Source organism: Mustela nigripes, chromosome 12 (genome assembly GCF_022355385.1).
Source record: "Mustela nigripes isolate SB6536 chromosome 12, MUSNIG.SB6536, whole genome shotgun sequence".
Taxonomy (NCBI): domain Eukaryota; kingdom Metazoa; phylum Chordata; class Mammalia; order Carnivora; family Mustelidae; genus Mustela; species Mustela nigripes.
In genome coordinates, this window is record NC_081568.1 from 57,287,530 (window position 1) to 57,300,460 (window position 12,931).

The 12,931-nt window shown below is 41.4% G+C and overlaps 1 protein-coding gene across 1 annotated transcript in view; it reads left to right on the top strand.

Annotated features, from left to right (window-relative positions):
* The window catches only part of TENM2 (teneurin transmembrane protein 2), a 479,009-nt gene that overhangs the window by 266,034 nt on the left and 200,044 nt on the right, over positions 1-12,931 (top strand). The window contains exon 7 of the mRNA XM_059416332.1: positions 10,797-11,002. Coding sequence (XP_059272315.1) covers positions 10,797-11,002 — 206 coding nt within the window. The remainder of the gene's footprint in view (positions 1-10,796; positions 11,003-12,931) is intronic.

Below are 12,931 nucleotides of genomic sequence, written 5' to 3' on the forward strand. Positions count from 1 at the left end.
CAACCCTCAGTACACACAAATGCTTTTTAAATAGCATCCCTTACCAAAGAGAGTCGCTGATAGGCATTAACTTCCGTAAATTAAGGTCAGCCGCTCTGCGCATTCGTGATTAAGTTGTGTTTCCAACGGCCACCCCCACGTGAGCATCCCACACCAGCAAGATGGTAGATTGCTTCGGAGAACAAGTCCTAACTAAGAGTACAGTGTCTCTGAATTAACAAATGAAGAAACGCTTTCCTTGGTGTCTTTGGAAAAGACCACAATGTTCCCCTCTGATGCAATGTGCTCTCGAAAATGTTGTGTAAGTCCTATAACATCACCAGTTCTTTTCCAAATGAGTTATGAGACAGAGAAGTGGTGGCCAAATTGTTGTCCAATGAATTTTGTCAATAGGATTCTTATGAAAAAGTGTGAGAATTTAAAATTGCTTAAACTTGAAAGAAAACTGGGAACATCTCCTTTCTGAACACCAAAATAGTACTCTTCCTAAGACTGAAGATAGCAGGTCTCTTAAGCTGTTGCAAAGTTTGGTTTAAAAAAATAATAATAATAACTAGAAAGATTTTCGTTTTCTCACACCCCCCTACGTCTTTTTTTAAAAGTGACCTCAGGTTTTGGTTTCTTTACGCAGGGACCTCCCTCCTCCCCACTCCCCAATTCTATACATTTAGATAACCTGAATCAATTCCAATCGACTAGTTTTCCAGTGTTTCAAAGAGACAATCAAGATATATTGGCAATAAGTTAATTAAATAACACCCCCTCCATTTTTTTGTGGTATACGATAATCCTTCACTCCGATAATATTTTAATCAAGATACACCACACATTGCCAGGGAGGTTAATCTTATTAAGCAATTACTGGGTAACTATCCAGCAGAAGCAAATTAAAATGTAAGCAAAACAAGGGTATGTGAGTTCCAGCTAAGATGCCACATCGATAGAGATTTCATTACTTGGTCTTTAGGAGTGTTTACATTGCTCAGATTTAGAAAGGAGCCTAATAGACAGGGCAGCCTACACACTCTGATATGTTAGTGGAAACAAAGCACTTGATTAATTAGTTAGGAGAGTATGTTCTTTCGGCTTTGTCTTCCCTTTTCCATTTGTTGTTGTTCATCGTTTGTTTTTTTCTCTGTTCTCTCTTTCAATCAAACCTTCACGTGGTTGGTTTGGTGGTTGGGTTTCACCTCAAGAAAAGGGAGCCCACAGACTGCCAGAATCACTCACCATCTCGAGTGTATTTCTATGTTAAAAGGAATGAACTCATACATCTTCATTACAAGAGCACAGAGCACTTTTTCTATAGATCTGGGATTAGATAAGCCTTGAGAACGAAGATTCAATACAGTGTTCTGACCTGGTCAGATAACATAAGGGAATCCAGTTTGATTGGCTAGTCCCAGAGGCAAAGACTACAAGAGCTTTTAAAGGGCATATCCTATGTAGCCAATTTGTGCGCTGATCTTAAGAAAGAATGAACTCCCAAGTAGAATTTCATGGATCATTCTCAAAACCCATCATTCATTTTAAATTCAAGGTGTCCTCTATATCAGGGGTCAGCAAATAACATCTCAGGGACGAAATCAGGCCAGCCATGTATTTTTGCCAATAAAGTTTTATTGGAGCACAGCCATGTTCATTCATTGCCTATGGCTGCTTTTGCACTGCAACAATGGAGCTGAGCAAATGCAACAGAGATGAGATGGCCCACTAAAGCCTCAAGTCTTTGTTATCTGACCCATTATGGAAGTTTGCCTGATGCTCTGTATCATTTGCAAGCCCATTTCTATTTTCCTTGGACTGTTCCGCAACAACAAATTATAGGAGATGAGGGAGAAGAGGCCAAACTCCCAATATATCAGCCTCTCCTTCTTGACCCAGTGATGGACATATTTTTGGTAACATTCCATCGACAGATCCTCTGTAATAGAAGACTCTAGAGTTGGTCCAGCTGGTTGCAGCTTCCAGCTCCATCACTCAGCTGCATGCACACAAGCAGGTCATGTGTCCTCCCTCAGCCACCGGTTCCTCATCTGTAAAACGTACCTCTCACCCACTTGGCATCCAGTATAAGTGAGACGATGCTTGTAAAACACAGTGTGTGGTTATCGGGAGCTTAATAAGAGATTTGTGAATATTAGTTGTCACTGACATCAGCACGCCATCTCTCAGTTGCTCTATTTAACAAGCATCCCCGGGCTGCCACTTCTTGTGAGGTGTCGTATTTTCCAAAGGTGAAGGCTGCCTTCAGAATGTCAAGATACACCATCGTTCCGCTTCATCTTTTTCCTTCCCTTTCTAAGAATTAGAACAAACCCAGATGTGAAGACTTGTTCCCAAACATTTGCTTGATGAGGTCAGTGGGAAGCAAGACTTCCCATTCAAAAGGGCCAATGTGCAAAACAAGCTGGCCCGTCCCCCACAGCATTATTGTCTCGCTGCAGCGCGTGTTCCATCACTGCCAGCCTGTCTGTTTTAAGCCCCACCATTCTCGGTTTATAACTCAGCTGTAAACATTTATTTGTGCCTGGAGCACATTTCTTTCCTACCCTTTGAAAAAAAAAAAATCAGAATTTCCAGATGGTATGCAAGTTGGAAAAAAATGGCAAAGACTGTTATTCTGTTTAGAAACATGTTTTTCTACACTTGCCCTTTCAGCAAAAACTTCATAATGATTTTTACTAGTTGGCTTAATGCATGGTACTAGGAGCCAGATTAGCAAGGAGGTTGGTAATTCTTCCTCTGGCTCTTGTCAGGCTCTCAATGAACACAGCCCAGGGTTTCAAAATGATCACTTCCCTACATGGGGCTTTTTCAAAGTCAGTGAAGTTCCCAGAAGGGCGAGGGTGGTTATGTTTGAGCCAACCAGCACAATACTGCACGTCTCCTGGCAAAGAAACCAATAGCCCACACACTAGTGCAACAATTCCCCTCATTTTGGAAGCCATCTTACACTCCCTTTGTTATAGATGAGTATTGCTTAAGAGCCTCATCTTGGTGATTTCGGCTTCTCATTGTGACCCGCCACCCCCTTCTAAGCTGTATAGTTTCTGTTGAACATGACATCCCTGTGGCTTGACACGTGTACTAACAGCCAGATAATCAATTTCCCTCCCTAGTGCATTAGTCCTCACTTGTGTTGGCACGTTTCTCTTTCAGAGTTGACCTGTACACCCACAGGGGGCTCTCTGCTGTGTGCTTGGATGCACACCCCTTTGCGTGTCTTGTACTTACCCCAGCATCTGAAAAGCAGTGAGCGCAGCAGTTAGATACATGGGTTCTGAAAACAGTCAGATGTGGCTTCCGATCCCGGCCCCACTACGTAAGAGCTGTGTGACCTTAGGCAAGTCACTGTATCTCTAGGTCCTCTAATCTGAAAACTGGAAAAATCCTAAGGTACCAGGAGCAGTAACCACTCAGTAAATTGTAGCTGCTATAAATAAGACTAATAAACCGAACTACAAGTGCATGCGGCATCACGTTCAACCAAGTGGTCAGATATATAAATGACTGTTAACCCCCTTAGTGGCAAAGAGTTGGCCATTTTTATCAAAGGTGACAAATTGGGATTTCAAAAGATGTAGAGGCCACATGTAGTCCCAAGTGCTGAAGGATTTTATAAAAATCATTATTGCTATGCGATGTTGTGAACACATCACGGGAACAGTGAAAGCTCAGGATAGAAATCTATTCCTGAAGAACAGGCAGCCAGAAGCAGGGTGAAGGCTGACGGGCTGCCGATGACTCAGACGAGCTCTAGTGAGAGGCAATGAATCTAATGTCCTTAGGAGAATCTTTTTGCCTATCTCTTGGTTAAACAGAACCCTCAGATGGTTGTCCTGATTCCCAAATAAATGGAAACGAGGTGTAATGACTGAAGCAATATTCTGAATTCGACTTTATTTGCAATAGATAAAACTATGTGAGGCAGAATAATCTGTAAGGCAGATTTATGCCGAGGTGCCTCTGGAGCTCGGTTAAGTTTAGGAAGTATTAATATGAGGCTTCATTTCCCTGGTATGACTATGAGTCCATTCCCGTTATCACTTGTTTGGGGAATAGTCTCGCTGTTTCCATAAATGAATTATGGCAACATTTTCTGAAATGATTAGCTCCTAATGTGGCTACGGAAGGCTGTCGTTTTGCTCGACATCAGTCTTATTTAACTGGTTGGAATTTTAGGTACATGTTTCTGAAATAGGCAATAGCTTCACATTTACATGAGCAATCTTCCGTGGAGTTATAGAGGTAGCCTAGCCTGCAAAATTGATCATTAGAGTGTTCCCTCAAAAATCCCAGAAATCTTATCTTGAAGCTGGAGATAAACCAGCCAGGACAATCATGGAGCACGGGCTTCTTAGGGCCAAATGATCACCATGTCCCCATTTTGTCCAGCTCCTAGGTAGGGAGCAAAGTCTGTCAGGGAAGCCACAGTTCAGGGAGATGGAGGTGGGACTCTGTGCTGCTTGCCAGGACGCCATGCTCAGTCCCTACCTAGAACCCAAGGGTGGGGGCCAAACTTTCGGTTGGTGATTGCGGAATGGCTGTTTAAATCTTCTTCTCTTGATGCCACCATTCCCAGCCCACACAGGGTCCAGATGACCTTGCCCTGTTGTCTGGATGAAGGATCATGGGAGTATGACATACATCCCAACTCTTGATGTTGACCAAAAATTATCTAGTGCTATATAGTCGATGCTTGACAAGTGTTTGTTGCATGAAGTATGAATGAATGACGCACCCGGCATTGCTCGGGACATTCATTCATTATTATTAAATAAAGAAAATCCAGCAGCTTTCACTGAGGCAGGCTGCACAGAATTGTCCATCTGAGAAGCCGCTCGAGTATTACATCAACATCTGGAATTGGGAGCCCATGAAAACAGACTTTGTTTTCTCTTTCCTTAGCAGCTTCCTTCACGTGACAGGTCCCTCCCAGTCTGTAGACACACTGATCGCTCATTGAGTACTGATGTCAGCTGCCCTGGAAAGTGACTTCCTGTTTCACTGAGTCTTATGCCACCCCTTGGCCCTTTTTTAGTTCATTGTGCCTATATGAGGGAAGAGTCTATTTTAATTAGACCATCACAAATTTATACTCCAAATCTGCAGTAAATAGCTACAGCTGTGTGTAGGCAGCACAAGACCTGGGTAGAAAGATGTGGACGTACCATAAACTGGGTACTGCCTATGTTACCCTAGTTCATCTTCAGAAGCAACCCCATTATACAGATGAGTAGACAAACCCAGAGAGGGACAGTGGATGGCCCAAAGTCACACAGCTAGTAGTTGTCAGAGCTGAGATTCAAAGCCAGGGCTGACAAAACTCCACTGTGCAGCAGGCCTCCTGAGGTCTCAGGTCTTCTCAGTAAGGACATCCGCACCCAGGGAGGGCAAGGAAGATAGAAACCTTTCCTTGTTGCCTGTCTCTCAATGGCACACTGTTAAGAATTAGCCAACTTTGTGGTCCTAGAATAGCTAGCAGTGCCAGTGGGAGCCCAGGTTCAGATCCTCCTTAGTGGGACTGGGAGCCTGGCTCAGGGTCCCGGCCTCTTTGACCTTCAAGAGCAGCACAGACATTCTGTCCTGGACACCAGCCCAGGGACTTTCCCTCCCGGGACAGAGTCCGGAGATGGTTCCCCACACAGGTTCCAGCAGGTTACAAAAGCCACTGTTCCTTTTTATCTCCTTTGAGGCAATGCTTGCATCACATATTTTTTTCCTTTTTGTTTTTTTTAAAATTACAGAAGTTCTGCATATTCATTTTAAAGATTTGTTAAGTATATAGAAAAAGCTTTTTTCGTTGGCTATAAAGAATGTCAGTGTAACAGCTGGCAAATCTGAATCAGATCTATAAATTAGAAATAGCCTTGTATCAATGTTAATTTTCTGTTTTTGAGAACTATACGGTGGTTATGAGAAAGAATATCATTATTTTTAGGAAAAACGTATAGAAATATCAGGAGGTAAAGGAACAGTCTTCTGTAATTTAGTCTCAAGATTTCAAAAAAAATAGAATCGTAGAACAAATGTGTACTAAATTTATGGAATCTGGGTGACGGATATGCAAGACTTCCTTGTATGGTTTTTTTTTTTAATTTTCTGTAAACCTGAAATTATTTCAAAAATGAAGATTGTATATATATATATATGTGTGTGTGTGTGTATATATATATATATATGTATTTGTGGGCAGCAGTGAAAACTCCATTTTGCAAAAGCATAATTCAGTTGCGTATCTAGAGAATTCAGTTTGAAAGTAGTCACTAACCTTTAACAATAACGTGACTTATGTTAAATGAATTGAATTTATTCAAAGTGAAATCTGATAGTCCTGCTCCCTCCCATGGGCTAAACTCACACACACACACACACACACACACACACACACACACACACACACTTATACCCTTTGTAGCATGTACCCAGAGATGCCACCCACCCCTCAGTCTGCAGAATACAGTAGACTCCAGTAGAATGCCCCTTAAGATATCTGTGGGTCCCAACTACTCTTGTGTAGTTAAGGACACTGAGACCTGAGAGCTAGATGGGCCTCGAACTTAGCGGCTGCTTAGTAGCAAGGAGGAGAGTTCGTTCAACCAAAGAGTTCATTTACACCGCTGTTCCTTTCCACAAAAGGTCCAATGTCTTTAAATTTCAGGATTAGGACCCATGGCTTTTGGTTATTAATCTAAAGACTTTTCCACTATATTCTAGCTCCCCTGGTTTGCTTATTGATTTATAAGGGTTCACACAAAAGATAAATTAAGAGTTTACTCATGATTTTTGAAAAGGATCCATAGGCAGGGTTCCTTTAAATAGTAAATTTCCTCATAAAGCTTTCGAGCTTTTTTTCTTTTCTTTTCTTTTCTTTTCTTTTCTTTTCTTTTCTTTTTCTTTTCTTTTCTTTTCTTTTCTTTTCTTTGTGTGTGTGTGGGGTGAGTCAATTTACATGCAATTTTTCAAAGCAAATCTTCCTTAAGGCTCCCGTTTTACCTAGCAGTTGCAGGCATTATGTTAAGACGCCCCATCTGATGGACAAGTGAAACTTGATTCAGTTCAACAAGTTCAAATCACCCATGGTTTGCCAGGTGCAAACTCCAGAGAATCCAAAGATGCATTTGCAACTCTGCCTGACCACAGGGAGTACAGTGTCTAACATGAGGGACTTAGGAAGGCATGCAAGATCCATTAGAGGACCAAACAGCAAGTGCTAGACCCTGAGGTACAGCTGAGTGTAGATGCTATGAATACTGAGAAAAGGAGCCCATTTGTCTGTTGGTAGGAGTGAAGACAAGGTGAAATAAAAAGGGGGGGGGGGGCATCAGTGTGAAGGTGTGGCTAAGCAGGACCGTAATTTCAGTGCTCCTCAATAAAGCAGGTTTACCAATAAAGTAACCTAGTTGATAAAGTGGCCATACCAGCTCCTGGAAAGTCCCACCAAATATCAGTAGTGGGAATAGATCCAGACCACCAATTTTACACACGTTCCCATAATTAAGTCTGTGTCAGAAGAATTCGACTCTCTCTCTCGATTGATGGGAACACAGATACATAAACATGTATATATACACATATGCGTGTAGATCACATATCCATGCAATGTTTCTTTCTTTTAGAAAATTCTTTACTCAACAAAGAAAGCCACATGCTTTTCCTCCTAGTTTTTCATTTTTTAAGTTAATTAAATGGGACTAACTAGCGTTTATTTTGCTATTATTATGTGCTAGGCCCTGGACAAGCCCTCCTTTGTGTACGCCCATTTGTTGTTCTCACCCTATAAGACATTGACTATTATCATTTCCATTTTACAAAAAAAAAAAAAAAAAAAAAAAAAAAAAAGGAGGTCCAGAGAGGTTAAGCAAATTGCTAGAGGTCACACAGCAAGGAAGAACCAGAGACAGAATTTTAACCCAGCCCTCTCTGGCTTCAGGATGGGACTTTAGAGACTGGGATGTGAAGGAGGGGAGCCTATGAAACCCTAGGAGGAGGTGTGAATACTGAAAAGTCAGCCTGTCCTCACTGCTGACTGCAGCTCCTACCGAAGGCAATGTCCTGAAGTTGGGTCTAGTGAAAGAATGGGGATCCCACTACTATATGAACCAGACCCCTGAGGCTCTGTGTCTGAATTTCTCCAGAGCAACTGCTCTCTGGCAGCTGGCTCCCTTGCGAATCTCCTGCATCCTCATTTGGCTTGACATTATCAAAATCCGTTTAGGTTTCAGCAGTAGATTAGCGGGCTCGTGTGGGTGCTGATTTCCTGCTTCTTTTTCATATCCTGTCATTAACCCAGCAACCCCTGAAAGCCCAACAGACATGAAGGAAAGCCCGTCTTATTAAGTTTAAAGATGAATAATTTCTTTAAAATTCTATTTTTATTTTAAATGAATTCTCTAACTTGTTGCCACACTATGATGGCTGGGGTTACTTTTGGTCTCTAAATTTTTCTTCACCAGGGGTCTTTTCTATTACACCCCTTCCTTACCAGGTCCTTATATTATATCCCTTCCCCCAAAAGGCCTTAATGTGGGGGGAGGGGCAAGTCTGCCAACAGCAGCATTTTTAAGTACAAATTAGTTTTCAAATTATAATAATTAGAGCTTCTGATTAATGGATGATAACAAGTGTTTCCCCCGGACATGTCATTATTTCAGCAAAATAAACAACATTCTGTTTAGGCTGAGAGCCTTACAGATAATAATAATAATGATAGCTAATTTTTATTTAGGACTTATGTTGTACCTAAAATTATATTTAGAGCTTTGCATGAATTAGCTCATTAAATCCTCATAACAACCCTGTGAAATAAATAAGTGTCCCAACGGTACAGTCGTGGGGACTGAGGCCCAGAAAGCTGAGACACTTGGCAAGTGTCAAAGCCGGGATTTGAACCAGGGCAACCTCAGCCCAGAATCTCTGCTCTTCCATACTGTGTAGTATTCTTCCCCTCATAAAGAAGTATTCCATGTCCATTACCCACATAACATGTTTGAGAAGCAAACCATCTAGTTGCATTCTAAAGGTCTGACCCATTTGGGACTTACTTGTTTCTTCTTAACGATATTATGTGATGAAAGCTTCCACACTTCCTTTTGAAGCCCGTGCCCTGGTTTTATTATTCTCAAGGTCAAGAGTTTCTTTTTAAAGTCCAAATCATTGTTTCTCCTGCTTTATTTTAAGCCCTTGTTGACTTTTTATTTGATCTGCTATTGAGCTAAATAAAAATGAATCATCCCTTCTCTTATTAAAAAAAAAAAACAAAAACAAAAGGAAGGAAAAAAATAAAACCACTTCATACCCTCAAATCATCCTGTGTTTTTTTTTTTTATAATTTAGATATGGAAAACCTTCAGAGAGCCAAACATTTCTCCTTTCCATTTTACAGATGGAGAAAGTGGCACCAAGGTCATTTAGGAGTCTTGGCTTAATGCAGGGGCCAGATAGTAACAGACGAGGGTTGCAAAGTCAGGCAGCTTCACTAACCCTTCGTGCCAGCCTTCAGCAATCCCATGACCTCTCCTGACTGTCCAAACCTTTTGCATGGAATTTCAGCCAAAGATAGATAAATATTTTCAGAAAAGCCCATCTGTTGCAGAATGCAGAAGGGAGCTTGATTCTCATCCTATGCCCATGAGGCTAAAGAAGTCTTCCAACCCATGAGGCCATCAGCGTGATCGATTACAAAGTGAAAAGACCCCCAGAACTTCTTTCAGAATTTCCATCTGAACAAATCACAAATGGTCATTAGAAAGCGAGGCTCCACTTAGGTTCTATTCCCATTTAAGGGATCAGGAAAATAAGGCCCCAAGAGATGAACTTGCTTTCTTTGGGCGACAACCATTAACTCCCAGCTTTTCCTTAATTCTGTGTTTGTAAATAAGAGCACCCTCAGGAGTGCAGAAGGTGCTGCTTCGTGGTTAATAAGAAATCCTCTTTAAAAATAGGTATTTCTGGGGTGCCCGGGTGGCTCAGTGGGTTAAAGCCTCTGCCTTCAGCTCAGGTTATGATCTCATGGTCCTGGGATGGAACCCCGCATCGGGCTCTTTGCTCAGCAGGGAGCCTGCTTTCCCCTCTCTCTCTGCCTGCCTCTCTGCCTACTTGTGATCTCTGTCAAATAAATAAATAAAATCTTTTTTAAAAAAATAGGTATTTCTGCAACTCCTTTTTTTAGAATTCTGAAGGCATCCAATATTTTCTACATAGATGATTTCAAATGCAACAGAGATGCATTGCTGTCACCATGAGAGAAGTCTGATTTCCACATGTTACTTAGATCCCTCCCAGGGAAGGAGTTACCCCCAATATTACATTAGTCTGAGATCCAGTCCTTATTTTCTATTGTTACTTACTTTGGGCCAATGTTTGTTCACTGTTGCTTCCTTTTTTTTTTTTTCTTTCGTTTATGAAAGTGTCAGTATATTGGACTTGTTTCTGGCTGGGAAGAATAATTAAAGGCTACAAAAATTAAATTTGGTGCCAAGTTAATATCATTCTCATCTCCCCTGCTGATAATTGTACACTCCAGCACTATTCGAGGTTGTTGGAAGCTTTACATGGACTTCCAAGACTCCAGCTCCTACTGTATTTGATCAGTAGAGAGCAATCACAGAAGTTTAGGAAGCATTGTGCCAGTATTTCACATGCCCTGGGTTAGGAGTTTATACTTAACAAAGAACTTGCCACGAGTTTCATCTGCATTTTTTTTTCAATGCCTGGCATGCAAATAAACAGAAATGTAAAACCAACAAACGTGTACTAATGTCACTGACTTGATGTCACTTCCTGTTTTGCAGTGCCCTGGTCATTGAAAAACAGCAGCATAGACAGTGGTGAAGCAGAAGTTGGTCGACGGGTGACCCAAGAAGTACCCCCAGGCGTGTTCTGGAGATCACAGATTCACATCAGTCAACCCCAGTTCTTAAAATTCAACATCTCTCTTGGGAAAGATGCTCTCTTTGGTGTTTACATAAGAAGGGGACTTCCACCATCTCATGCCCAGGTATGATCACGCTCGATGCAACTATGAGTTTAAAGAAATTCCTGCTCCCTACTACTAGGATGGCTATAATTGAAAGTTGGACAATAACAAGTGTTGGCAGGAATGTGGAAAATTGAAACATTGGTCTATTGCTGGTGAGAACATAAAACAGTGCAGTTGCTGTAGAAAAGAGTTTGACAGTTCTTCAGAAAGGCACACCTAGAATCACCATGTGACCAGCAATTTTACTTCTAGATATATACACACAGAGAACTGAAAATGTTCTTTCTCATAAAAACATATACATGAGTGTTCGGAGCAACATTATTCCTAATAGCTAAAAAGTGGAAACAACCCAAATGTCCATGAACTGATAAATGGATAAACAAAATGTGACCTATGCATATAGCGTAATATCATTCAACTATAAAAAGGAATGAAGTGTTGTTACCTATTAAAACATGGATGAATCTTGAAAGTATGGTATTAGATGCAAAAGACCACCAACTGTATGATTCCATTTAGTGTCCAGAATAGGCAAACCCACAGAGACAGCAAGGAGATGAGGGATTGCCAGGGAGCAGGGAGGAGGGAATTGGCACTGACTGCTGGTAGTTATGGGATTTCTTTTAAGGGTGATGTAAATGCTCAGGAATTAGACAGTGGTGACGATTATACAACACAGTGAATATATTTTAAAAATTACTGAATTAGGGGCGCCTGGGTGGCTCAGTGGGTTAAGCCGCTGCCTTCAGCTCAGGTCATGATCTCAGGGTCCTGGGATCGAGTCCCGCATCGGGCTCTCTGCTCAGCAGGGAGCCTGCTTCCTTCTCTCTCTCTCTGCCTGCCTCTCAGTGTACTTGTAATTTCTCTCTGTCAAATAAATAAATAAAATCTTTAAAAAAAATTACTGAATTATAAAATGGATAATTTATGTTGTATAAATGGTATCTCAAAAAAAAAATGACATTCTACCTGGTGAAGTCAGCTTCACCAGCTTGGAGGTTAATCCTTGGGCATTTTCATTTCAGGTATTCTAGTTATTGGATTAATTTGTTAAAATATCAGTAGGAGATATCCCAGTATAGCTAAGAAGAGTTGTGTAACCAAAACTCAGCCGTTTCTCTGTGATTTCTCCTCCTTCCTCTACTGAGTTCCTTGGGATATCCTTGGCACTGTGAAAGTGATATTATCCCCAGTGTTGGGAATGAAGAGATTGGATTAGATTATGGATTTCCTGGTTTTCCCTCTCATCCATCCTTTAATTTGTCCTGGTAGCGATTTTACTATCTACACACCATTGGGTATAGATTAACACCCCCCTAGCCTGGTTTTCTTTTCCAATAAGAATTGTATATCCCGGGCGCCTGGGTGGCTCAGTTGGTTAAGCGACTGCCTCCGGCTCAGATCATGATCCCAGAGTCCTGGGATCGAGTCCCACATCGGGCTCCCTGCTCTTTGGAGAATCTGCTTCTCCCTCTGACTTTCTCCCCTCTCATGCTCTCTTCCACTGTCTTCCTCTCAAATAAATAAATAAAATCTTAAAAAAAAAAAAAAAAAAAGAATTGTATATCCCGAGAAAAACCAAGTACGGTTTTCCTGCCTCATTGACTTTCAAATCCAGCAAGTACAAAAGAAGTACATTAGGAAAATACCCTAGTAGAAGGCAAACTTCCTTGACTACTCATTATATCCAGTCAAAGCTGACTTTAAAATGTGCTGGAAAGGTATTCATCTAGAAAATTGAATTGAAAGAATTGAAAGCTCTAAACCCATTGGCAAATGCGAAGGAATCAGGCCACCATTTCTTTGTCTTTGGCTTGTGGCAGACATTGCTAATCGATGGCTGCACTTTTTCCTCAGTGAGCTCAACGCACAGTACCTCCAACAGAAACTTCAGGGCAGCAGCCACTACCAACGTACCAGTGTTGGCTCTCAAAATGAAACTTC